Source organism: Castor canadensis, chromosome 8 (genome assembly GCF_047511655.1).
Source record: "Castor canadensis chromosome 8, mCasCan1.hap1v2, whole genome shotgun sequence".
Taxonomy (NCBI): Eukaryota; Metazoa; Chordata; class Mammalia; order Rodentia; family Castoridae; genus Castor; species Castor canadensis.
The window spans coordinates 108,930,617-108,958,447 of NC_133393.1; the positions used below are offsets into that span (position 1 = coordinate 108,930,617).

Sequence of the window (27,831 nt, forward strand, 5' to 3'; positions counted from 1 at the left end):
GAGGCGGCGGCGACGGGAGCGCGCGCGCAAACGCCCGGATAGGCCGCAGCTTCCGGCGCGCTCCCCGCGGGCGGCAGGGGGCGCGCACCGCGGACCTCGGCTGGGTGAGGGGCCGTTAGGGCCCTGGATCACTGGAGGAAAATGGAAGTAAGAAGCTGAGCCTGGGAGGTCGCTTTGACCCCCCACGCCGGCTGAGGTCCTGTCGCTTTCGCAGCCAGGAGCCTCCTTCCTCGCCGGACTTGGTGCTTTCGAGCGCCTAGGGGCCCCGGTCCCAGAGTGGAATGGCCGCCGACGCCCAGGGCGTGGGGCTTGCGCGCGCCCACTGAAGGCATCTTGGGCGCCTTGAAAGATCCCCTCCCTCACCCCTGTGCTGGAAACCCGAATCCCCCCGGGGTGGAGAGGAGCAGGTATGCGCCGGGAAGCGAGGGGGTCGGGCAGGGCCCGTCGCCGCCCGCTCGGCCACCGGCGGCCATTGTGCCCCTGGTGGTGGGGGGCGCGGGGCTTTGTGGAGGTTTTGTCGGGGAGGAGGGCGGGGCTTCGGGCCCGCGCTGTGGTGGGGCGGGGTGGGGTGGGGGTCTCGCGGGGAGTGCCGGGTAAAGGCCACGTGGGCGGGGACCTGCGGCACGGCGGCCGCGGCGCCCCGGGGGTCGGGATGATAACAGGTGCCTGTGTACCCCGCGGCCTGTCTGAACGCCGCGCCGACGCCGGGCGAGACTGGGCTGGTTCCGTGGGCAGGTTGAGTCAGCCTTTCCTGTTGGGCTGGTCAAGTTGGGACACGTTCCGCGTGAGCAGTCGGAGGAGCTAAGTCCTGACTTGTCTCCAGCTGGGGATATTTAAACCTTGCCTTTTCTCAGCTGTGTTCACTGGCGATTGGGGAAGGCAGACACCCGTGGTCACTGACGTCCAGCGCGTTTTCTACACTGATCCAGGTAAGGACCCACTTGCCAATAGTTCTGCTTTCTAAAGATACTGTTTATAAAGGCATTATCTGTCCCCTTTCTATATGATACTGTTTCGCTGATGCTTTATTATTTCAAGGTTTTATCGTGTGTGTGTTTTTTTCCCTTCTTGTAGGCCAATGTGCAATACCAACATGTCTGTGTCTACTGATGGTGCTGTAAGCACCTCACAGATGCCAGCTTCGGAACAAGAGACCCTGGTTGGTATTTTTGTCTCGAGCGTGACTTTTAAAGATAACTTATTTTGTATGGCTGTCAAGTAATTTTATAAGCCCGAATTGCACAGCAAGGCTCTTGAAATGAAATTGTATATGTTTAACTTAAGTTCTGCTTTCTCAGAGAAAATTGCACAAAGAGTTAACTGGAAAAATAATGTGTTTTCTAGTCCTTCACAACATGGGCGTTTTAAAAATGAGTTTCATTCGTTCTTGAGCACAGATGCTGAAGTTATGTTTATTATGTGATCTACTCTTTTTTCTAGTTCGGCTTGTCACTATTTAACTTCTTTAAAGGCTTCTAAAAGTCACAAAATTGTTGATGCTTGTGGTAAAGGCTGTAGTCATAGAAATGTATAAAGTAAATACTGAAAATTCCAGTCTTTTTTTCATGTCTCCTTTTAAATTTTTTCTATGTGCATACCTATATAAGCATGTGAATTTAAATCTATGTTGTGTTTGTTCTGCTAAACATTTAGAGGTATTCTAAACTCATGAATAAACTACAGACTTCTCTTTGATGGCTGTATAGTATTTGATAGCATGAGTGTATCTTTTATTATTTATGCCTTTATTGGTGGTTTTTTTTTTTGGTGGTAGTGGTGGTGGTAATTGAACCCCTTGAGTGTGAAAGCACTCTGCTACTGAGCTACATGCCTAGCCCTCTATTGATAGACTCTTAAAAATTGACTGTTTTTTGAGTATTATAAATAGTGCTGTTTTGTATATATACCCTAACCTAAGTGTTAAGTGATTATTCAGTAAGAATATTATAGAAATAGAATTTCTGAGTCCTAAATTATGCACATTTGATTGCTGACTGGTAACTTGCTCACTAAAAGGTTGTGACAGTTTTCACTCCTGCTGAGTATTACCAACCTTTTAAATTGATGTATAATTGTACATATTTGTGGGATTTAGTGTGATGATATGATACACTTATGTAATGTGTAATGATTAGATGAAGGCAATTACAATTTCCATGCTCCTATATGCTTTGTCATTTCTTTGGTGGGAGCCTTTGAACTCTTTTCAGTTCTTTTTTTAATATTGTGAAAGTGTATTAAACAGCTCTTTATAAAATATATAATAAATTGCTATGAACCTATCTTACTGTCTTTTTTGGAGTTAAAAAGTACTGTGCCATTGTTTAAATTTATATATCAAGTCTCTGGTGAGGTTTGTCATCTTTTCATTTGTTCATTTGTTTATTCTTTGATTCCCCTGGTCTTGTCTGTCCATTTTTCTTTTTTTCTTTTTTTTTTTTTTTTTTGTATTTTCCTTAATAGTTTGGGTAGTTTTCTGCATTTTGAGTATTTAACTTTTGTTGTTTACAAATTTTGCATTTAACTTGTCTTTTCTCTTTGAGAACATTTTTATGAAGTCAGATTTGTTGACTTTATTGGTCTTTTGATTTTTTTCCCTATAATACTTTGGAAGAACTCTTACCCAAGATTATGCAAATACATTGTGTATTTTCTTGTAGTAGGTTTACTTTTTCCTTTTTTTCTTCTAGTATTGCAGATGTCGATACAGCAACAGGAAGGGGAAAGAGCATATTACTTCCCTACCACCCATGCCAGTTATTTTCTTAATAGTACTCATAAAACCTCTAGTTCAGGGTCAGGTAAACTATAGCCTTTGGGCTAAATTTGGCCTGCTGCCTGTCTTTGTAAATAAAATTTTATTGGAATGTAGCCATTCCCCTATACTGCTATGCTTTTAAGCTGGATGGACCATCTGACACAAAAAAGAAAAAAAAGAATAAATACTTACTTTCTGGCTCTTTACAGAAGAAAATTGACATATGATTTAGTTGCCAGGCTCCTTAATTAATGTCATACATCTTATTTGTAATTCTTTTTTCCTTTGGCAGTAGGTAGCACTGTTAGGTGCATAGTAGATGCTCAATAAATGTCTAGTAAATTTTTTAAATGTAGACAAACTAGGAAGCAGTGCTGAGTTGTAGTGAGGTACATGAGTTATACTTTCAGATAATGCTCTTAATTACCCTTGGCATCTTGGGTTATTTATGTTCTTTAGCAGTCAGGAACCTAGCATGTACAAGATAAGAGTCCTAAAGGTTTATTCCTTTCTCTTGGATTCTAAAAATTTGCTTATAGCAAGCTCATTGGATCTGTACAATACTGTAGACTCTTTGAGTCTCAGCCATTTAAGATTATTTTAAGGCAGTAAGCACATGGTAGATATAAATGGAGTATAAAGAATATTATTCACTGTCTTGGAATCGGTACTGGTTTTGGTCACAGCCTGTGATACTTGATGATTTAATGATAAATAATAATTAGCTGTTACCCAGCATTTTTTTTCCCAAATCCCATTGGTAATCTGTGGTATTTAGTTTACACAGTCCATTGTACTTACTGTAAAATCTTACAACTTTTGAGACCTAACTTCGTGAAGTTGTTAAACATAGTATTTGCTACCTTTATTGGACGTCCTTCTGACATATTTGCTGCAGGGCTTACAGTTTTAGGACAATTTTGCAAGAATAATTTCATCTCTTTTTTTCTTTATAGGTTAGACCAAAGCCATTGCTTTTGAAGTTGTTAAAGTCTGTTGGTGCGCAAAAAGACACTTACACTATGAAAGAGGTAAGCTGAACTTAGAGACAAAGAGATAACTAATGTCTTCCTAGTTTTATATAGCCATGCTTAAGTTTTCAAGATCAAGGGAGAAATTGGCTGTACAGAGAAATATTGTGGTAGGCAGTAGCTTTTTTTTTTTTTTTTTTTTTTTTTTTTTTTGTGGTACTGGGCTTGAACTCAGGGTCTTAACCTTGAGCCACTCCACCAGCCCTGTTTTTGTGATGGGTTTTTTTCAAGATAGGGTCTCGCAAACTATTTGCCCAGGCTGGCTTTGAACCACAATCTTCTTGATCTCTGCCTCCTGAGTAGCTGGGATTACAGGCATGAGCCCTCGGTGCCCAGTACTAAGCAGCAGCATTAAGTTTTGTGGTCATTTGGACTATATTTTGAAGCTGAAAATTCGAATTGTTTTTATATGAGTTTCATTTCTCAATTAGGAGATCAGAGACAAGGAAGCTCTATTGGAGTTACTGGCTTTTTTTGTGTTAATGAGCTCAGTTTGGCAGACTGATAAGTCTTAGATTGGTAATTCCTCAAAATCATACTTGTAAAACGAAGAAATAAAATACATATGACTACAAAGATGCATACCAAAATACAGTTATGCAAATAGTAAGCAAGTTTGTGATACATGCTTTTTAAAGTGATTTTAGCAGCAGATCTTAGTATGGTTTTGAAGTAGTAAGAAATAGAAGCCATATTTTAATATTTGTCAAAAGCATAGTGTAATATGAAAATATTTCTTTTTTTGGCAGTACTGAGATTTGAACTCAAGGCCTTGCACTTGCTAGGCAGGTGCTCTACCACTTGAGCCACAATCCCAACCCCCAGTATTTTTATTTTTATTGGTAACAAAATTATAGATATTGCTAATAGTGTTGTGTTTTGTTAACTATACTTGTAAGTAAAGAAACTAAATTTCAGTTCAAATTTAGTGAAAATAGGAAAAAAAAAAAAATTCCCATTCAAATTCATGGCCCCAGACTTCTTTGGGCATCTCTTGAGCCCAGGTTAAGAACTTACATACTAGAAACACATGAGTACAGTATACTGTACTGAAATTCTGGGATGGAGGTGAGCTGATTTCTTGCATATATAGTCTATTTAATGGATATAATCTGTTCTCTAGCTTGAAATTTTTCATAGAAGCCTGATTTTTAATGAGAGGTTGGGCCATTTTAGGCAGAGTTCTAGTGTGAATGAAACGTGAATGTTCCCCATCTCTCCCACTTAGAATGTAGGGCTCATTTACATAAGATGCTTACATTTTTGGTGGTACTGGGGTTTGAACTCAGGGCCTTGCACTTGCTAGGCAGGGGCTCTACCACTTGAGCCCCACCCCCAGGCCTTAAGTTCCTGTCTTAGGACTGAATAGTGGAGCTACACTTTCATAAACTTCCTCAAGGGATTTTTCATAGGAATCTAGGTTCTCTTCTTTCTCTTAAGATTGGCTCCTGCTTAGCCCTTTAAGTCTCTAGACAGTACTTGCAAGGGAGTGCCAAATGATATTTTTAGGACTGTTAGCTTGGGAGACCTTATCATATAGTTAAGGAAACTAAAAGAAGGTATGGCATTAGCAGTAAGAGAAACAAGAAAATAGATTAAGGCTATCATAATGACTTATGGTGCATATGCTGACTGTAGGAGAAGCGTGGTACGGGCCTCCCATGTTGTCTGCAGGGGAATTGGTTTCCCCTCAGTGTTCAAGTCCTTTATAAATGGTATGTTTTTGCATATAGCCTATGCATATCCGGCCATATACTTTTTTTTTTTTTGGTGGCACTAGGATTTGAACTGAGGGCCTCATACTTGCTATGAGGCAGGCGCTCTTACCACTTGAGCCACTCTGCCAGTCCTTTTTTGTGATGGGTTTTTTCGAGTAGAGACTCATGAAGTATTTGCTCATGCTAAGTAGCTAGGATTATAGGCACAAGCCACTGGCTTCTGGCTCCTGCCACATACTTTAAATCATCTGTATGCTGTGGTTGTTAAAGCCATATTATTTTAGAGAATACTGACAAGAAAAATGTCTATGTTGAGGATAGATGCAATTTTTATTTTGGAATATTTTGGAGTTGCAGTTGGTTGAACCTGCAGATAGAGAGGGTTGACTATATGTTGTCTGTTTTCAGTTGTAGGATCTTTGTTCTGGGACACTGGGGAAATGAAAGCCCTCACTTGGGGTAGTAGAAAGTACATGGGGCTAGGAGTCAGAAGACCTGAGGTATATTTCCTTTTTAGGGTACTGGGGATGGAACCAGGGAGCATGCGCTCATCCAGCCCCCTCATTTCTAACAAGTGACAACAGTTCTGCAGAATAACAGAAATACAAGATATATTATGAAAAGTATACCATAAACTGTAAAATGCCATCCAGATTTAGATGGTTGTTAATAGGCTTTTTGGGATAACTTTAAAGAGTATATTACCTGCTTTGTCTTGATGTAGTATATGGAAATACAACTTTGTATTAATGGTTTGGGTCCACTATCTTTATTATTACATATTATGGATTATAGCAGTAAGTTTGGAGGTTTATGTCACTGATTGTATCTTGAAAAAGCCCATCATAAAAAAGGTCTGGTGGAGCAACTCAAGTGGTAGAGCGCCTGCTTAGCAAGTGTGAAGCCTTGAGTTTAAACCTTAGTGCTGCCAAAAAAAAAAGAAAAAAGAAAAAGTAAAAAACACCTCTGAGTAAGTACAGCTCTGAGAGAAGTAGTTATTTCTGTTCTTATCAAATTGAAAGGAAAAGGTTTAAGAGTAGCTTTTTTTAGAATACAAATGATTGCTGTTCTACATTGTGGATGTGGTTGCTGGTTGTTTAATATTGTTCAGATAAATGGGATATTACTGAGTAAATTTGAAACTTTGATGCTCAGGAATCATATTTCTATTTCAGGTTATTTTTTATCTTGGCCAGTATATTATGACTAAAAGATTATATGATGAGAAACAGCAACATATTGTATATTGTTCTAATGATCTACTGGGAGATTTGTTTGGCGTTCCAAGCTTCTCTGTGAAAGAGCACAGGTAAATTCTTCTGTTTAGTCCATTTGTAAAGAGCCAGGCAGGTAGATACTGCAGCTTACCTCCATCCTCACTTGCAGTCATAAGTTGTTTCATTATATATACAAAATACTAAAATTTAGGTTTTTTTTTCCAGCAGTGCTGGGTATTGAACTAGGGGATCCCACATGCTAGACGAGCACTCTACCACTTTGCTACATCCCCCTCAGTCCTAAAATTTTTTATTTTTTTAAGCCCTATAGCATATTGTTTGAGAACCTGAGTTCTGATATTCCACCCCCCATCATCTCCCAATGGTGACTGTGTCTTGAAATCACTGTGTAGCTCTGGCTGCCCTCAAACTCTACATCTTCCTGCCTCTCTAATGCTGGATTACAGGCGTGCACCACTATTGCTGCCTTTGTTTTTTTCTGTTGTGGTGCTAGGGCTCTAACTCAGGGTATTAGACATGCTTGGCAAGTGCCCTTTCACTGAGCTACACCCCCAGCCTATCTGGAATCTTAAAAACCTGTATTTGAGACCTAGCCCACTCATTTACTAGCTATGCATATAAGTAAACTAACTTCTTTGTAAAATAGAATAATGTAAATACTTTATACAGAGATTATAAATTCCTCATGAGACATTCTGAAAAGCATAGTGTTTGGCACATCCAAAGCATTTGGTTATTAGGTACAATAATATTTTATAAATAACTCACTTCTGAAGACAGTCTTTCACCATCATGGAAATAATGAAGGCTTACATTTGAGCCTTAGTTACTTTGGAAATGACATTTCGTCATAAATTATTGTAGTTAATCAGCTGAATTTAACCCAGATGATATTTCTACAATTATTCTCTTGGTAACTGAAGACTATTTTCTCAGTCATTTTTACCTTATATTTGGAGTTCTTCATCCCAGTTAGTTGAGCAGAGGCAGTCTGTGTTGAGCCTTAGTATTTATGTCTTAATAAGTGGGATGGATGCTTTCCATCTGAAATAATGAACAAGGTTTTATTAGTATTTAATGCTCAATAATATAGGACCTAGAGGTATAGCACAGTGGTAGAGCATTTGCATAACATGCATAAGTCTCTGGGTTCTATCTTCAGTGTCACAAGAAAAAAATGTGTGCATACTATACCTAAAAAGATGGTAATTGGGATATTTATAACTTCTAAAACAGCTTTGTTATAAACATTTATTATTAAGCACTAGAAAAAGACAAAGTTCAAGAAGAGCAGAAAAAATATACTGTAGCTTGTCACCAAAAGGTTTTTCAAATTTTTACTATTGTTGATACTGGGTTTTGGGGGGTGGGTGGGACTGGAGTTCAAACTCAGGGCGCACTACTGCTTTATCTACGCTTCCAATCCATTTTGCTGTAGTTAGTTTGGAGATGGGGTCCTGTGAACTCTTTGTCCATGTTGGCTTCACATCTCCCAATCAGCTACAGTTACAGGTATGAGCTGCTGGTACTGGGCTTCTTGCTTGCTAAGCAGATGCTCTTAAGGCTTGAGCTATGCCTCTGGCCCTGCTTGCTCTTTAGAGATAGGGTTGCACTTTTTGCCCAGACCAGCCTAGACCACAATCATCTTTTTTTTTTTTTTTGCGGTAGTGGGGCTTGGATTCATGCTGCTAGGCAGGTGCTCTTGTCACTTGAGCCAGTCTGCCAGTCCAGATCCTCCTATTTTAAACTTTCTGCTGACACTAGAATGACAGCTGCATGCCACCACCCACCTTTTTTCTTTTGGAATGGGATCTTGCAGATTTTTTTTTTTGCCGAGGCTGACCTGTAACTACAGTTTTCAGATCTCAGCCTCCCACATTCTTTGGGATTACATGCATGGTTCCACTGTGCCCAGCTGTTTGTTGGGATGGGGACTTGAGAAGTTTTTGCCCTAGTTGATTTTGAACTGTGATCCTCCCAATTTCAACCTCTCAAGTAAATAGGTTTATAGGCATGAGCCACTGGTGCTGGCACCAAAAGGTAATTTTATTTACTTTAAATGTTAATATTTTATTTTGATTCTGGGAATTTAACCCAAGTCCTCCTGCATACTAAGCACATGTTCTATACCCCCTGCCTTTATCTTGTTCTTTGGTACAAAATTATAGAAGCATTGTTTCATTGGTAAAGTCTTACATTTAATATCTATTGTTATTTTTATACTTGGCTTTGGGGGTACAAGATTTAATTTTATAAATTTAGGAAATTTCATGCAAGCATGAGGCCCTGAGTTCAAGCCCCAGTACTGCAAAAGAAAAGAAATTGCTTGGTGATTTATTTGTACCATTGGAGTATTGAATGTTCTGATGATGTTTGGAGGTGATGTTTCTGATACTAAAAGAACAAAGTTAAGATTATCCTTGATTTGAATCCTAAAAGGTTGAGAGATTAGAAACTGGGGAAATTACTGACTTGGAATGTGGACAGGAATATTGATTTTTGTGGGTTTAAGTTGCAGTATTATGCTGAAGGTAGCTCAGTGGTAGCATGCACCTAGCATGTGTGAAGACTCTGGTTCCATTCCCGGCATTGCAAAAAAAAAAAGTATTCTCAAGGATGAAAAGAAACAGTAGGACTGGTATTATCCCTTTAACTTTGAGGATTAGAAATGATATCTTTCGATGAACATTGTCTGAACATTAGTTTAAAAATAAAAGAGGAAGTACCATAACATCATTGAATACTAGAATAAATGAGTCTTCTTCCTATTTGGATATAAGCTGTATAAGGGCAGAGATTTTTCACTATTTGTTTCCCCAAGTGTCTAGAACAGTGACTGGAACATACTAAATTCTCAGTTTGTATTTATTGAATGAGTGCTTTGTCTTCTAATAAATTTTAAGATCAAGAAAGAAAAAATTCATTAAATGATTGGTCTAAGGTCGATGAGAGTTAGGATTATAATCAGTTCCTGGGTTGTTCTTTTTTTGTTTTTTGTTTTTTTTGGCAGAACTGAGGTTTGAACTCCAGGCTTCATGCTTGCTGGGCAGTTGCTCTACCATTTGAGCCACTCCACCAGTCTTTTTTGTGTTGGGTACTTTTGAGATAGGGTCTCGTGAACTATTTCCCCGGGCTGCCTTCAAACTACTGTCCTCCTATCTCTGCCTCAGGTAGCTGGGATTATAGAAGTGAGCTACTGGTGCCTGGCTTATCATGAGCTTTTTATAACTTATTTTTTAAGGAAGTTTGCTTCCATGTTAAGGTCAGTGCTAAAAAATTTGTTTGAAAATAACTATGCTAATCTCTCTCCTGCTTGCACATGCTCCATTCCTTGGGTTCTTTTGGTGAAGTCCAAACAAAGCATCTGTCAGGAAATAGCAATATGAATCTTTGAGCTAGAGAAACCTTTGTAATTATTGAAAGTAGCTGTGTGTGATTGTTGTGTTTCTGATTATGGTTCTTTTTAGGGCCTAGAAGCTTGCAAGTTATGTAATTTGAATGTATTGATTTGAAATATTTTGAGTATGTGCAGTTCATACTGAATATATATTTAAACATGTATTTAAATTCAGTGTAATTTTTATTTAAAAATGAACATCTCTTGATTTTTGTTTTCTCTTACAAGGAAAATATATACAATGATCTACAGAAACTTGGTAGTAGTCAATCAGCAGGGTAAGTTAATTTTGAATACTGTAAACATGTAAAAACATTTTAAGGGCTGGGGGTATTCTGAGTGGTAGAATGCTTGCCTAGCATGTGCGAAGCCCTGAGTTCGATCCCCAGTACTGTAAAAACAAAACAAAAAACCCAAAACATTTTGTGTGAGTGCATGTATTTTATAATTGTGATTCTGTTTGTTTACTTTATTATTTTGAGATGGGGGTTATGCTAAGTTGTCCAAGTTGGTGTAGAACTCAAAATCTTCGTTCCTAAGCCTTCCACCTAGCTGCAGTTACAGGAACACATGACACCTGGCTTCTATCTATGTCTTTATGTATTTATTTATTTAGCAGTGCTGAGGATTGAACCCAAGGCCTCACCTGTGCTAGGTGAGTGCTCTGCCATTGAGCTATATCCCCAGCCCTGTGATTCTCTGCAAGTTACTTAAACTATACATTAAATTAATAAAAGTATAAATTTTAGAAAGAATAAATGCATATGAGCTAAAATACTAATGTCAGGTTCAGTGTCCTGTTACATCAAATTAAATCTTGGGATGTCAGAGTTAGAATTTATTTTGAAAGGTGCATAATTTCAAAAGCCTCTGCTTGGTAGTGGTGTGATGAAGCCTTGAGAAATGTACTGAAATGCTTTGGGAAGAAATATAGTTCCTAGGTAAGATTATTTGAATGAATGAGACCTTTTCTTTATAATATACAAAACTTCACTGATTTTTGTCAGTAAGTGGCATCTTAGTTCCCTACTTGTAGTTCCTATTAGACTGTTTTTGAATCACTTCTGAGAATCTGATGAAGGCACTGAATTTTTGTTCTAGAACAATGCTCATGTACAGTAGTGTGCTAATAAATGTTAACAACTCACTTTCCATGGGAAAAGCCTTGATTTGTTGTGGTTGCTGATTTCCATGGTGTATGTATTCTTATTTTCAGGTTATAAACATTGAGTTAGGAAGAGGTTTGGTATACTTTTGAGTGCTGGCAGGAGCTGGCTCCCATATCCTACAGCCCTTCTAAGCCCCATCCTTAAACTACAACTGAAAACTTCTCTCAGAAGCTTGTTTAGTTTTTAGAATGAATTGATGACTCCGTTTTAAAGCTCCTATTCCATATTCAGGTTTTATTATTGTATTGCTTTATTTATACTTTAAGTAGTATAACTAAACTTTCTATAACTAAACTTTCAGATATATTTCTTTTTCTATATCACAAATTTGCATTGTGTATTATATACAGCACAGTATTTTATTGTTATAGTATTAAGTATTTGTGGAATTGGAAACTACCAAAGTAGGGATTTCAAACCCAGAAAAAGGCATTACCCTCAGCTTACTCAAAAAGAAAAGTAATAATTAGGCTGGTAACTTGGCATTTCATTGTTTTAAGATTCTTTATGAAGTCAAACAATGGCAGAATGCACAGCTATATTATCTTAGGGAGTATTTTGAATTTTCTGAAGAGTCCCTGATATACTTACTCATTTAAATAAACCTTGGCAGGGCTTAGGGGTGTGACTTAAGTGGTAGAGCACCTGCTTAGCAAGCATGAAGCCCTGAGTTCAAACCCTAGTACCACCAAAAAATAAAATAATATTAAAAAACCTTGGGGGATTAGTAGGAAAATTAAATTATTGAGAGGGGAACTTGTAGATTGCTGATTTTCATTTTGAATTTGTGAAAACAAAACCTAAGGTTTTAGTTACTCTTCAGATAGTGTCTTTTTTTTTTTTTTTTTATGGTACTGGAGTTTGAACTCTTTGTGAAGAGTTTTTGAGATAGGGTCTCACAAACTATTTGCCTGGGCTGGCTTCAAACTGCAGTCCTCCTGATCTCTGCCTCCTGAGTAGCAAGGATTATATGTATGAGCCACTAGTGTCTGGTGTGTCTTACGTTTTTTAACTGGGCTGGTCTGGACTGTAATCCTCCTGTTTATGCCCCCATGTAACTGGGATGACAGGCACATGCCACCATGCCCAGTTTTACTGGTTTTGTTTGTTTTGGGCTATATTAGGGTTTGAACTCAGGGCTTCCAGCTTGCTAGGCAGGCACTGTATTGCTTGAGCCATGCCTCTAACCCTCAGCTTTATTGGCTGAGATGGGGTCTTGCCCAATTGGCCTCAAACTGTGATCCTCCTGATTTCTGTCTCCTGAGTAGCTGGGATTCGTAGGCCCATTGTGCCTGGCCTAGTTTTTATGTCTTTACTTTCTTCATCCCTTAGGTCAGGCTTATTTGCATTACATTTATTGTCTAATATTGGTTTCCCTGTTTCTGCCATCTTTTTTTTTTTTTTTCCCTCTGCCTTAGCTTCCCAAGTAGCTGGGACTATAGGCATGTACAACCATGCCTGACCTTCTGTTTTGCCATAGTGATTTGTCACTCTTTTCATTTAGGAGTTTTATAATTGCTCTCTGGAGGTAATAGCTCTGTGAGGTAGGAAATTAGTTTTATCTCTTGTAATAAAACCTTTTTAGTGGTGAGAGGCTGCGAGACTGGCTTAGGGAAGCTTCTGAAGTAATTGCTGAGAAGATGCACACACGATGCACTGCTTATTGACATCTTTGTGCTGTTTGACTTGACACTTCAGGCCCTTTACAGTCTGACTCTGCTTCCATTCCAAGGAACCCTTAGTTCCCTGCCATAGGAGCTAGTAGTTTACTTCACTTCTGGGTGCTTTTTCCCATGGTGTTTCCTTGGTATGGAATGCCTTTCCTGGCCCTACTTCCATATACTCTTAGGAAATCTTTCCTGATTCTTTGTTTCTCAGAGCTTCCTCTTCCCCATCACTGCTAAATAATTATTGCTCTATCTTCTTTGCTAATATATCTTGTAATACTTCTTCTTAATAATTACCCTTATGTATCTTTTCTATTAAAATTGAATTCTCTTATGTTTGCAGAATTTAACATGGGAATGGCATTTGGGAAATACATGTTAAATGTTTGGTGAAAGGTGAAATTGTATATGGAGTCTGTGTTGGACTGATACCTGTTAAATTGTTCTTCATTGTGATTCTGCTTTTATTTTCTCTTAGAACTGTCAGACTCTGGCACATCTGTGAGTGAGAACAGTTGTCATCTTGAAGGTGTGAGTGATCAAAAGGTAATCTTTCTCATTTTAGTACGTTTCTTGAAAATTGTAAGTGTTCTGTAAAACAAAACCTATAGCTTCCTGGTGTTTTAAGTTTAGTTTGTTGTATTTTATTTTTTTCTTGAATGCTTAGGACCCTGTGCAAGAGTTGCAGGAAGAGAAGCCTTCATCTTCACATTTGGTTTCTAGGCCATCCACCTCATCTAGAAGGAGAGCAATTAGTGAGACAGGTATCTACAAATATTTTGCACAGTAAACAGCTATTTGGTGTTCTTTCTCTAGTGAAAATAGGCTTAATGAAATTTTTTTTTTAGTTTAAGTGTTTGGTTCTTTTGGCAGTACTGTGGATCAAACATCCAGGGTCTCATGCATGTTAGGCAAGCACTCTACTGTTTAGCCACACCTCCAGTCTGTGGTTGAGTTTCTTTTTTTTAATATCACTTTATTTGGTTTATAAATTGCAATTTTAGCAGCATTTTTCTAGCTGACAACAGATGCAGTTTATTCTGTTACACTGGAATTTGTATTTAGCCAGCTGTCTCTTACCAAGATAATAGGGACAGGATAGAAACTTCATTTTAACCATTCTTAGTAATTATAGCAGTTTAAAATTTTATTTTTGAGATGGGGGTCTCCACTTTGGCTCTTAGTTCTCTCGCCTCAGCCTCCTGAGTACCTGGGTTTATAGGTGTGTGCTGTTGAATCAGGCTTCAGAATTTTTTTTATCATTTTTAATAAATGTGATAAAATATGCTGGTGAATTTAAATACAGAAAATAAAAAGCATCTATGAAATGAAGAAAAACCACTGAGACTGTTTTTCCAGAGAAAAGAGAATGGAGGAGGAGACTGTTGCCTCCTGTTTCATCATAACTATAGTTATGACTTAGGTGAAAATAGACTTCAGATTAGTGAACTAGAACTTAGATAAAGGCTAGAATCTTGCACATGAGTGTGGAGGGCAGTAGCAGCAGAGGTTGTCTTGTTAAATACAAGGAACTAGAACAAATAGGTAGTTATCTAGGGAGAAATCAAGTTACAGCTGTAACTCATGCCAGAATGATTACACATAAGTTTAAAAGTTAAAATTCAACATACTTGAAAGGTAGTTAAATTTGACAGTGTTAATATCTTTATTACATAGAAAGTTCCCAAAAATCAGAGAAATACTAAAAATTTAAATAGTCAAAAGGGTAAAAAAGTAAGGGGCAAAAATATGGGGGAGGGTGAATTTTGGCAATTCTAGGTTTAGAGACAGTAAAAATGCAAAAAGGATGTCGATCTGTCAAGTTAGCAAAGATACAGTTTTGTACTTATCCTTGTTAACTTGTATATGGACACTGACACTGTTGGTGTATCTGTTGATAAGAATTGGTTAAATTTTTTCATAATATGAAAAGGCTTAGAGTTCTTACATTATTCTAGTAACTCCACTTCTAGGTGTCTGTCCTAGGGATATAGTTAGATATTCCAAGATTGATAATGTAAAGATACTAATTGCAGCATTATTTGCAATTGAAAACATAGTATGTATAGTGATAAGAGAATATTATCACTTGGGACTAGTCCCAACCTTGACCACACTGCTGCATCGGGTTTTTTTTGGAGGGGGGGGGGCGGGGTGTGGCAACACTAGGGTTTGAAATCTGGAGCTGGAGCTTATCGGGCAAGTACTCTACCACTTGAGCCACGCCCTCAGCACGTTCCTCCCAGAAAGTGTTTCTTGATTTTGGCCAGGACAGGGACCTGTCCTTCTACCTTTGCCTCCAGAGTAGCTGGGTTAACAGCTGTATACCCAGTTGCAGCTGCTTTCTGATTTTCTTTCTATTTCTGCTTTCTAGTCTTTCACAGTACAAAAAAAGATTGTAAAAGGGTAAATTGAGTTATGTTACTTTCCCACTTACTTACTTTGGTTACTTGCCTTTGGCCTTCAAAAAAAATCCATGCTTTCCCTTTGACCTACAGCTGCACTGGACTGTTTGGTTCTTCTGTCAAGTCAAACTCTTTCTTCCTTTAAGGCAATCACACTGCCAAGAGCTCTTCTACCTCATCCTTGCATGACCAGCTCCTCATTTTTTGTTTTTGCTTAACTATAACTCTCACAGAGAGGCTTTCTACTATTTTTCATAGCACCCTGTTTGGTTGCTTCATTGAACTAAGTATACTTTGTAAATAATCTTGATTGCGTTGATGTTTGAATGTGAGCCTCCTCTGGTGGCAGGGTTGGTGGCTACCTTCACTTTTTTTTTTTTTTTCTCCCTTTGGTGGTACTGGGCTTGAACTCAGGGTTTCACCTTTGTTATGTAGGTTCTCTGTTTACCATTTGAGCCATGCCACAGCCCTGCCTTCAGCTCTGTTTATCATTTCCTAGTTCTGTGCCAGACATGAAGCAGGTGCTCAGATTTGTGACTAAATGGTTTAATTATGAACCGTATAGGAACCTACCTATATCACAGATACTATATTCTGCAACTATTAAAAATAATATACTAGGATATTTGAGAGAAACAACCCCAGAGTTGTCCACAGAGTACGAGTCAAATGTGTTTATTTGGGCAGCAAGGGATTGAACCCATGTCCTTGAACATACTAGGCAAGCATCTGCCACTAAATATCTCTTCAGTCCTCAGAATTGTTTTGGAGGGAAATAGATTGCTAAATAAATTCAGACTAGACCATTGTTACAGTATTACTTACTGCTGTAAATATCAGTGGCCTCAGTGGTAGTATTGGAGGTGGTTAACATTTTCTTTTTAGTTTTGTTAGCCTTGCACCCCCTCTACCCTCAGTGCTGGGGATTAAACCTTGGACCTTGGGCTTGCTAGTCTGGTACTCTTATCATCTTCACCCCTAGCCTTTTCTGTAGATGTTTATAGTGAGTCATAGTACTAAAAATACTAGATCAGTGCATGGCATGGTTTAGGCTTCTAGCCCACATCATTCAACCTTAAAATCCTTTTTCTTATAAAAACATTAAGAACTTTCATCAAGAGCTCTTGATATAATTGTAGAGATAAAACACAAAAATACAGTATAAGGATATAAGGGTATTTTGGAAAGATAGAGAAAAAGTGACAACTGTTTAGGTCAAGAGAGGGAAATATAGTTGGGTGCCAGTGGCTCAGGCCTGTAATCCTAGCTACTCAGGAGGCAGAGATCCGGAGGATCTCGGTTCAAAGCCAGCCTAGGCAAATAGTTCATGAGACCCTATCTCAAAAAATTGCATCACAAAAAAAAAGGGTCTGGCAGAGTGGCTCAAGGTGAAGGTCCTGAGTTCAAGCCCCCAGTACTGCAAAAAAAAAAAAAAGAAAAGAAAAGAAAAAGAAAACAAAACCATGAGAATTGTATTTAACTCCATAACCCTACAACAGCGAAAAGCTGCAGTGAGCACTTTTATATTCGGACTTAAATAATCATGCAGGTATTTCTCTAAGAGAAATTCCTTGCAGAATGTTAACACCGTTTTATATATCCTATAAACTAAAAATGTCATAACAGGATATTGAAGCAATTAAAACATTAAGAATACCTGCTGGGCGAGGGGTGTAAGCTCAGTGGTACAGCATTTTCCAGCAGCCCCAGCACTGCAAAAACCTCAACACAACAAAAAGAATCTAAATACCTTCTACGTCAGTTAAACAGGTTGGTTCTTTTAAGAAAAAAAGGATAGAATCTTATTTCCTAAAGTTTGGTTTCTACAGAAAAATTCTAGATTGATTAGTGAAAGTACTAGATGGATTAAACTTACTGTGACTTGTGGAGGAAGATAAAATTTTGATTGGAAAGCTTTTAAAAATACAGTGTTCTGCTGTAACTCAGTTGGACAGATCCAATAAAGCAGTGTTGACTTTTGAAACATTAATAGTTTTTCATTGTTTTTCTGTCTGTTTTCATGAAACTAAATTTCATTACAAATACATATTCAGGCCATGTCAGTTTCTAAATCACAGTACACCAATTTAATTAACCTTTTTTTCTTACATATTCAGAGGAAAACTCAGATGAATTATCGGGTGAACGACAAAGAAAGCGCCACAAATCTGACAGTATTTCTCTTTCATTTGATGAAAGCCTGGCTTTGTGCGTAATAAGGGAGATATGTTGTGAAAGAAGCAGTAGCAGTGAATCGACAGAGACTCCTTCAAATCCGGTAATAAAGCAAGGCTCTTTTTTTTATTTGATTTTTGAATCATACATTAACATGGAAGGGGGTTTCATTGTGATAATTCCATACATGTATACAGTGTACCTTGAGCAAGTTTTCCCCTTCCATTATATTTCTGTTCCCTCTCCTCCCCCCCCCAGTTTTTAATCAGTATTTTGTGGGTTTCATAAAGAGCTCTTAATTTTTTTTTTATGACTTAGTAAATCTTCATTTATTTATTTTTTATTAAAATATTGTTGTACTGGGGGTCCATTGTGACATTTACAGAAGTTCTTATAATGTTTCATAGTTGAATTCACCTCCTCTATCATTCTCCCTTATCCCTCCTTCCCATTGCTGGAGTAGTTTCAACATGTCTCATTTTACCATTTTCATACATGAAGGGGCTCTTACTTTTAAATCTAGGTCTGTCAGTCCCAGAGACCTTGGACTATAAAGTAATTTGAGAATTTGGAAGTTTTTAAAAAGATAAGGCAAGGAAAACTGGAAACCCAGCTCAATTATATCTTAGAATACTGTGGCAAATTTGTCTTGAATTTTTGGATAAAATGTTTTAAGGACTGGGAGGTGTAGCTCATGGTAGAGTACTTCCCTGGCATGTGCAAGGCCCTGGGTTCAATCCCCAGCACCCCCCCCCCAAAAAAAAAAGACATCAAGGAAGCTCTATTTACTACTAATCTGAAATGTGGATATATTGCATGGATGGTGAAGAAAGTATCAGTGCTTTTCTGCTTACTGATAAAGTATTCCTTTTGTTACTTTTTGTTAGCAAAATGCTTGACAAGTGCAATATTTTCTCCCTCATCATTAAACATTTGTCTTTATAAAAAAGAAAAGAAATTTCCCCCAGTGCTGGGGATTGAAGCCAGAGCCTTGCACATGCTAGGCAAAGCACACTGCCACTGAGCTACATCTCCAACACTTTAAAGTGTTTTAAAAATAGGACCCTTGGTGATATGGTAATACCTCATCATGGTTGTTCTAGATGTGAGTGATAGGTTTACAGTTCTTTAGAAGGTGTAGAACAGTGGATCAATTGTGATAGTAATCCCATTCTTTTTACATATTCTTGCTACTTCCAAAGCAACTGTAGAGGACAGATAAGCCTTCGAATTCAACAAAGCAGTTACTCATGTTAGCCACTAGATGGCAGGAAGAGCTCCTGCTCAGTTCTGAGAATAAGTTCTTCATTCAGTAGATATTTAGGTCATTTCTATGCCAGGCTCCATATTTGGCACTTTACCTGATACTGTGGTAGTCAGGTAGATGTGACTTCTGCCCTCACGGGAGATAGACCATCAACTGTTAAATAATGAGCCGGATACTGGTGGCTCACGCCTGCAATCCTAGCTTCTCAGGAGGCAGAGATCAGGAGGATCAGGGTTTGAAGCCAGCCCAGGCAATTAAGTTCTGCGAGACCCTATCTCGAAAAACCCTTCATAAAAATAGGACTTGGTGGAGTGACTCAAGGTGAAGGCCCTGAGTTCAAGCCCCAGTACCTCCCCCCCCACAAAAAAAAAAACAGTTAAATAATGAAGACATTTAATAAGTCCTATGAAAAGTACAGGTTCCTGAGAGTTACGTATGACCTGAAAATTGGATCCACTTAAAACTCAACTGATATAAACTTGGGCCTGTCATCTCAGCTTTGTGGGAAGCTTAAATAGGTTATACTGCCAGGTATAAACAGGAGAGACTATGTGAAAAACAACCAAAGTGAAAAGGGGTGAGGGCATGACTCAAGTGATAGAATGCTTGCCTAGCAAGCCATGTTCAGGGCTCTGAGTTCAAACCCCAAAGTATATTTTGTTGTTATACCTCACCCCACCCCATCCCCTTTTTTTTTTCTTTTTTTTGGCAGTGTTGTGGCTCTGGGCCTCACTCATGCAACTCATGCTAGGCAAGTATCTACCACTAAACTACATCCCTAACCCTTAGGGAGTTTTTGGTTTTTTGTTTTTTCTTCTACATCCCATTTAGTGTTTTAGGTTGTATCAGATCTAGCTAAATGATATTTTGAGTCTGTTCTTTCTTTGTATGTGGAACATTGCCTTATTACCAAAATAAGTAGAGGGGGGATACTACCTTGTTACCAAAATAAGGTAGAAGGATTTTTTTGTTGTTGTTGTTGATCCTGTTCTCCAATCTTTTTAGTTATTTTTTTTGGCAGTATTGGGGTTTGAATTCAGGGCCTCATGCTTGCTAGGCTGGTGCTCTACCACTTGAGCCACTCTACCAGCCTTCTACAATCTTTAAATCCTATTAAAAATTTATTCTTTTTAGGCTAAGTTTTGTAGGACCAATTTTTTTCCATTTTAATTTGCCTCATTTGGAAATGTTAATCTCAGCACTCAATCTGTTTACAAGTTAGAAAACTTAAGATTTACAGGTTTCAAATAATTTGTTAAAGATTCCTATGACTAGTTATCACAGTTGGAATTAGATAAAATTAGGTATTTCTGACTACAAAGCCTAAGAACTTTGCAGATGAGACCTATCCAATGGCTGAAAAATACGTAGTATTTAACATTTCTATGTCTTTCTTTTTGAACATAAGCCTAAACTTAAGAACAACTGAATATTACTTTTTTTTTTTAATGGCACTGGGGTTCAAAGTTGGCCTTCAGCTTGCTAAGCAAGCAAACTACTACTTGAGCCCTTTTTATTTTACTTTTTTTTTTCCAGGTAGGACTGTGGGCTTTTGTCCAGACCAGCCTCAGGATCACAGCTGTCCTGAGTAGCTAGGATTAATCACCATACACCACCATTCTTGGTCCTGATACTGCATTTTTCTTTATACCCTAGGCCAGGGGCTGGCAAACTTATTTAAAGGTCAGGTAGTTAATTATTTGGGCAGGCCATTCAGCTCTGTGACTTCTTAACACTGTCAGTGTAACAGAAAAGCAGCCATAGACAATGGGTAAACAAATTGGCACGGCTTTGTTATTGTTTGTAAAAATAGACTGGTGATAGGCTACAGTTTGCAGATCCTTCCATAGCACATGTTTTCTGAGATTTAATTTTACTTGTAATTTACTCCTTTCTTTTAATACTTCTTCACTAAAGACCGTAGTTAATTGAAGGACTTAGTTTGTTGGGTTACTTTACTAGGGATGTTACTATATTCTAACCTTACTGTCAGTAAAGCTTTTGTTAGAAATCAGAGCTGATCTCGATGAATGTTGCTTGTGCTACAGTTTTCCTAGCATCATTCTGAAAGTCTTTTGACCTCAGAAGTTGTAAAAATAATATGCTTAACTTGTTTTTGTTTTTAGAAGTGATGGAGATAGTAGAGATTCAACCCAGACTCCTTTTATAGATGAAGTAGCTGTAGCCATTAGAATAGGCAAATAGTTTGTAAGACCCCCATCTCCAAAATAACCGTAGCAAAATGGATTGGAGGTGTGGCTTAAGCCGTAGAACGTCTGCAAGTGCGAAGCCCTAAGTTCAAACCCCAGTTCCACCAAAAAAATAAGTAAAAATTAAACCTGGAAGCACTTCAAAAGAAATTATCCTCAAAGTTAATGAAAAAACAAATGCCAAGTTAGTATTTATATGTGTATGTCTTAACTAGCATGCTGCCAACCTGGCTATAGACATCTAATTAAGACAGGTCTTAGCTCAAAGTACTTGATAATACAAGAAACATGCTATTATGCTTTGCCTCATTTATGTGTGACTATATCATCAATAATGATATAAGTAGTAAAAGATAATTAAAAGTAGAAGAGCTCTTTCAGTTACGGTATTGACAGCCTTCACCAAAGATGAGTGAGATTTAGAAACTACCAAATCATTGTGGTTAGTGAAGGGAAGAGAGAAAGCTGAAGCGTCAAAATTTAGTAAAGGAGGAATGGTTGTCTAATTGGAGATAGATGAAAATGTTACTGTAGTCCTACTGTATGTTCCTTCAGAGTCAAGGGATGGACCTTTGCCTTTTTTTCCCCTTTATGTAATGAGATTTTTGAACAGGAAAAAAAAAATTATTATTTTTTTTTTAGATGGGGCTGGGGTTTGTACTCAGGGCTTTACCTCCAACCCATTTTGGAGATAGTGTCTCCTGAACCATGTGCCTGATTGGCCTTGAGATCCTTCTGATCTCAGCCTCCCAAGTAGCTAGGATGTCAGGAGTGAGCTACTGTTCCTGGCTTGAACGGGGAAAATAATACATAATAATTTTCAACCTAAATCTAGTGCTAGGGTGTAGTGTGGATCTAAGGAGAAAATCGAGGCATAGGGATGAGTTATGAAGGTCTTACCGAGGCCATGAGATAATGTATATTAAGTTTACTTTTTTTCCCCCTTAGGATCTTGATGATGGTGTAAGTGAACATTCAGGTGATTGGTTGGATCAGGATTCAGTTTCTGATCAATTTAGTGTAGAATTTGAAGTTGAATCTCTTGATTCAGAAGATTATAGCCTTAGTGAAGAAGGACAAGAACTCTCAGATGAAGATGATGAGGTAGTTTTTCTCTCTAATTGTATTACAGAATTGTTCATTATTTTCCATGTTCATTGTCTTTGAAATTGAAGATGTAAAGTGTTTAGATTTCATTTGAAATCCTCACCTCTTGATTTGTTCAAACTAGAATATTGATTTGTGGGCTTGAGGCTTTCATAGTTCCTTATCAATTTTTTTCTTCTATTACCAATGTTAAGACCTTAATGAGCATTTTTGTCATTGTCTGTTTTTTAAGTATATAATTCAATTCCTGCCTTTCTTTATTAACTTGTTTTTTATAATAGTAAAACATGCACACTGTTAAAAGTCAGGTAATATCCCTAAATCTGTTTCTTAGAAGTAATTACCTCCAATATTTCTAGCTATTTTCCTGTTATTTAATATCTCCATGTTTATAAAATAAAAATACTTGTCTTGAATATTTTGTGTTACTCATTTTCAGTATTCCATCAGCTTTTGCCTGGTAGGTAAGGATTTCTCTGTCCTCCATTTTTCCTCCTTTATGCTTTTTTCATTTGCCCTTTATCTCAGAATTAAGTAGTAGTACCTCCTACTTGTTTATGACATATCAGTAAGAAGCCTTTCTGATTGAAGAAAAAAGATGTGGAATTAATGCTAATGAATTTGTTTTATTAGGTGTATCGAGTTACTGTGTATCAGGCAGGGGAAAGTGATACAGATTCATTTGAAGAAGATCCTGAGATTTCTGTAGCTGTAAGTATATATGTACTTTCTTAAGGAATAAAAAATAACACTGAGATCAAAATTGGAAAAAAGTGTGTTTAATCTTATGACCAAAGGCATTTTATTTGTTGTGGTAGAATATGTTACTATATTTGTTTGGTTTTATGCGGGGAATTTGAATGTTAGTGTATTGGACCTTTTTCAGGCCCTATTCTAAGACCCTTTTTCTTTGGTTTTAACCACTCTTGACAACATGAAGTACTGTGGGAGAATGAATAGACTTTACCCTTTTTGCTACTATGTCATTTCATTTGTCAGACAATCTAAAAATGGTTACTTAGGATATAACAGGAAGAACCTCTTAAAGGCAAGTTTCACATGTAAAGTGTTCTTAGGCAAGAACTGTGCTTCAGTCAAGGAGATAATGATACATTCAGTGAAGAGGTGGGATTGTGGGGAAATTTGTCATCCCAATTGTATGGTGGAAAGAGAAGTTGGGATAAGGAAGATGTACTGAGCAGTTACAGAGAAGAGAGTACAGAAGAGGAGTGACAAGTACAGGGATTCTATATTGTGACCTAGAATGTTTTGTTTTGTTTTTCTGTTAAGTTTTTGATGCTTTATTCATTTTTTTTTTTTGGCAGCAGTGGGGTTTGAACTCAGGGCCTGGTGCTGCAGCCCACAAAAGAAATGTTTAACAATCTGTTTAGCATTGTCATAGGAAAGTAAGTTAACTCCGTTAACTGCATGTAGCTTTTGGGGTTCTTAGAACTACATAACTTAATAGACCGATAGAATTGTAGGAGATGGGATCATTAAGTGTTAATTTCACAGAAAACATAAACTTTGAATACATAACCATGTCCACTGCTAGTTGCTATCTAATAGGAAAATAGACACTATATTATGAATTTAAGGAATAAATATTCCATTTGTTGTAATATACATTAATTTCATAATCTGATAACTCTGTACCAGAGATCGGATTAAGAGAGTGAATGCTGACTCAAGTGTTTTACTACTGAATTGTCTTTTAAACTGTTTTTTAAGTTGTACTAAAACATATATAGCATAAAGTTGCCATTTTAACCTTTTTTAAAGTATACAATTTGGGGGCTGGGGGTCTGGCTTAAGTAGTAGAGCCCCTGCCTAGCAAGCACAAGGGTTTAAGTTCAAATCCCAGTGCACAACAAAAAATAAATGTTGCATACATTATGTATAAATATTATCTATAAATTATATATATACACACACACACACATATAAAATTTAGTGCATCACACTCAAAATGTGTAGCCAAGGGATTGGTAGGGTTTAGCTGGCAAGGGCTGCTGAAAAGAATTGTTTTGGTATTTCCTTTGTGGATGGAGTTAGGGAATACTCCATTGAATCATGGTTTTAGAGCACGTCTTAATGAGTTGTTGTCACTGATGAGTTGGGAGGTAATTCTGTAGGAGTGTCAAGTTCATCTATATTGATTGGTGGGTAGTATCTAGGCATAGTGTTCAGAATTGAGCCTTTAAGGGAGTACAGGTCTTAATACAGAGGAAAAGATTCCGCTTAAACTAAATGAATCAGCTACATCTGTGTTCTCAAATATAACTGTAGATGCAGTTAGTATCTCAGTGAACAAATAACATTTTTAGTTTTAGGATTTTTCAGCATGGTAAGGCTGAACTTTAAAAGTATTTATAGCTGGGCATCGGTGGCTCATGCCTGTAATCCTAGCTACTTGGGATACTGAGATCAAGAGGATCAAGGTTCAAGACCAGGCTGAGCAAATAGTTCTGGAGACCCTGTCTCCGAAATAACCAGAGTAAACTGAACTAGAGGCATGCCTCAAGCGGTAGAGCACCTGCTTGGCAAGTGTTCAAATTCCAGTTTCACCCCGCCCCCCCAAAAAAAAAGGTACTTACGGTCGCATACTTGGGGATTGTTACATGTTGACTTCTCCCCACACCCCATTGCTGAGGATTGAACCCAAGACCTTGTGCATGCTAGGCAAACACTTATTACTGAGCTCAGTCTTGGTCTGATGTTGATTTTTAAAAATCAAAAATTTTACAGGTATACAGCATGTTTATTTTTTTTTCTGTTGGTGGTGTTTGTTTTTGGCAGTACTGGGGTTTGAACTCAAGACCTCACACTTGCTGGGCAGGTGTTCTACTGCTTGAGCCACTCAGCCAGCCAGTATAGTTTTGTGGAATTTTTTTTCTAGTACTCAAGATTGACCCTGGGCGTAATCAAACAAATTGCCATCCATTATGTCACCTAGTTATCTTTTGTGTGTATGTGTGTGAGTGTTAAAAGTATCCAAAATCTACTCTTTCAGTATACAGTATTAACTAGAGTTCTCATGATGTTCTTAATGACTATTTTATGTAAAATGTGAAATGCTGAAAACTGAATTGTGTGATAATTTTTACCTTAGACACACTGAAGTTGCTAAGTAATTAAAGAGTTACAGAAACTCTTGTCTTATTTCATTGAAGGACTACTGGAAGTGTACTTCATGCAATGAAATGAATCCTCCCCTTCCATCACATTGCAACAGATGTTGGGCCCTTCGTGAAAATTGGCTTCCAGAAGATAAAGGGAAAGATAAAGGAGAAATCCCTGAGAAAGCCAAGCTAGAAAACTCAACTCAGGGAGAAGAGGGCTTGGATGTGCCTGATGGTAAAAAAACTATGGTGAATGATTCCAAAGAATCATGTGTTGAGGAAAATGATAATAAAGTCACAGAAGCTTTGCAGTCACAAGAAAGTGAGGACTATTCCCAGCCATCAACTTCGAATAGCATTATTTATAGTAGTCAAGAAGATATCAAAGAGGTTGAGAAGGAAGAATCACAAGACAAAGAAGAAAGTATGGAATCTAGCTTTCCCCTGAATGCTGTTGAACCTTGTGTGATTTGCCAAGGTCGACCTAAAAATGGTTGCATTGTTCATGGCAAAACAGGACATCTTATGTCATGCTTCACGTGTGCAAAGAAGCTAAAGAAGAGGAATAAGCCCTGTCCAGTATGCAGACAACCAATTCAAATGATTGTGCTAACTTATTTCAACTAGCATATCTGTCAAATAGAATTATATATTTGTAACTGTGTAATCCTAAAAATTTAGACAACATGGGTTTTAGTTTATATATATATCAAAACAAGAAAATAGACACTGCCTGCAAATTTCTTTGGTAATTTGCCTATTTTGGGAGGCAGAGTGAATATTCACTTTCAAACAGGAAATTTTGGGTTGTAATGTGATTTACTTTGAGTGTTGTTTTGCCCATATCTGTCCTATTTTAAGTAATTTCCACTTTTTCTTAAATGAGAAATAACTGATTTTTTTGTTTTTAAACTACAAGGACTCTTTTTTTTTTTTTTGTGATTAGGATTGAACCCACGGGTTTTACACCATACTAGGCAAGTGCTCTCCCATCTGAGCTTCACCCCCAGCCCTTCTGTTTTTAAGGCTGGGTCTTGCTGCCACTTTTGCCCAGCAGCACCATCCTTTGGGGCCTCCATCTCCCTCATAGCTGGGATTATAGGCATGTACTACCAAACCTAGCCAGGACATTTAAACATAACTTGCTTAGTACCTTTCATGTAAAGAAAGTATATAAGAGGTTTAATTAAATTTTAGATCCTCTGAAACTCTCCAGTCCTGTTTCTCTCTCTCCCTCTTTTTTTGCGGTACTGGAGTTTGAACTCAGGGCCTACACCTTGAGCTGTTCCACCAGCCCTTTTTTGTGATGGTTTTTTTCTGACATAGGGGCTCGTGGAACTGTTTGCTGGGTCTGGCTTCAAACTGAGATCCTTCTGATCTCTGCCTCCTGAGTAGTTAGGATTACAGGCGTGAGCCACTTTTACCTGGCCTGTTTCTCTTATTTGGTGTTAATGTGGATAAAAATGTACATCTCGTTCTTCAGTCTCTTTACTGTACATGGTAGGGGAAGTTGGTGCTGCTGTCAGTTGAGAATGTCCATTAATTTAACTATACAAGACAAAACTTAGGGTTTTTCTTGTTTGTTTTTTTAAGGATTCATTAATAATATAAGGGTGTTTCAGGTGAAAATTCCTTTTAAAATGTGGAATTGTCCTGGATAACCTGCTGTACCAGGCCTTTTCACACCTAATTTTAGGATTTAGTGGAATCTGTTGTTTTCCCTAAGTAGAAAAATCATCCTAAGACACTTTAAAGCACCTGCAGAATCTTCAGAAAATACTGGGGGCCCTTGTATGAAAATTTTGTGCGTACTCAGGTGAGGATAATAAAATCAAGCTGGGATAATTTTACACAGTTACTGGCAGTATCTTACTAGTTTTAACTGTAAAAAAGCAGTTTACCTCAGTCTCCCCTGACTTACCCATCCATAGCATATCTAAGTAGGAAATGGCTGAAGGGAACAGTACTTTAGTCTTGACGGTCCCTGGTTACAGTGAAGTTTTACTAATTTGGAACTTAAACTAAAGAAGAAAGGATGGACTAAGAAAAGGTGAGTGATAGTAATCAGATTAGAGTTAAATCCATTCAGTGAGTGCTGTTTCCTCAGCATTCAGGGGGACAAATTGAGTGTCTTTGTACATGCTTACGTATTACAATGTAGCCTTGATTGTCTAAATTTTTAGGTTTAGCATATGAATATTTATTGATTTATAAATAAACTATTAAATGTTTAAGAACTGTTTCAAGACTGTGATTATTGGGTCTTTCAAAAAGTTTTTTCGTAATAGTCTATTTGGGTACTCAGAGATGCAGGTATGAATGTTTCATTTGGAGTGGCTGCGGGGGCGAGTTTGAACTCAGGGCTTCATGCTTGTTAACCTAACCAACCACGCACTATACTACCTGAGTCACTCCATTAACTCTTCTTTGTGTTGGTTTTCTTTTTAGATAGGGTCTCTGGAACTATTTGCCCAGGCTGACCTTGATCAGTGATCCTCCTGATCTCTGCCTCCCAAGTAGCTAAGATTACAGGTGTGAGCCACTGATGCTCAACTTTGATGTAGTTT

At 37.9% G+C, this 27,831-nt stretch overlaps 1 protein-coding gene across 3 annotated transcripts; it reads left to right on the top strand.

Annotated features, from left to right (window-relative positions):
* Nucleotides 1–266: 266 nt before the first annotated feature.
* Mdm2 (MDM2 proto-oncogene) lies at nt 267–27,480 on the top strand. Of its 3 annotated transcripts, XM_020174584.2 has the most exons (12): nt 267–407; nt 855–929; nt 1,075–1,159; nt 3,715–3,789; nt 6,683–6,816; nt 10,371–10,420; nt 13,457–13,524; nt 13,646–13,742; nt 17,501–17,661; nt 21,984–22,139; nt 22,776–22,853; nt 25,316–27,480. In XM_020174584.2, exons 3-12 carry the CDS (start codon nt 1,079–1,081, stop codon nt 25,889–25,891), a joined length of 1,476 nt encoding a protein of 491 aa, XP_020030173.1. In that variant the 5' UTR covers nt 267–407; nt 855–929; nt 1,075–1,078; the 3' UTR covers nt 25,892–27,480. The 3 variants fall into 3 exon arrangements, with proteins under 3 accessions (XP_020030173.1, XP_073939970.1, XP_073939971.1); XM_074083869.1 differs by lacking the exon at nt 1,075–1,159; XM_074083870.1 differs by lacking the exons at nt 1,075–1,159; nt 6,683–6,816.
* Nucleotides 27,481–27,831: the final 351 nt, after the last annotated feature.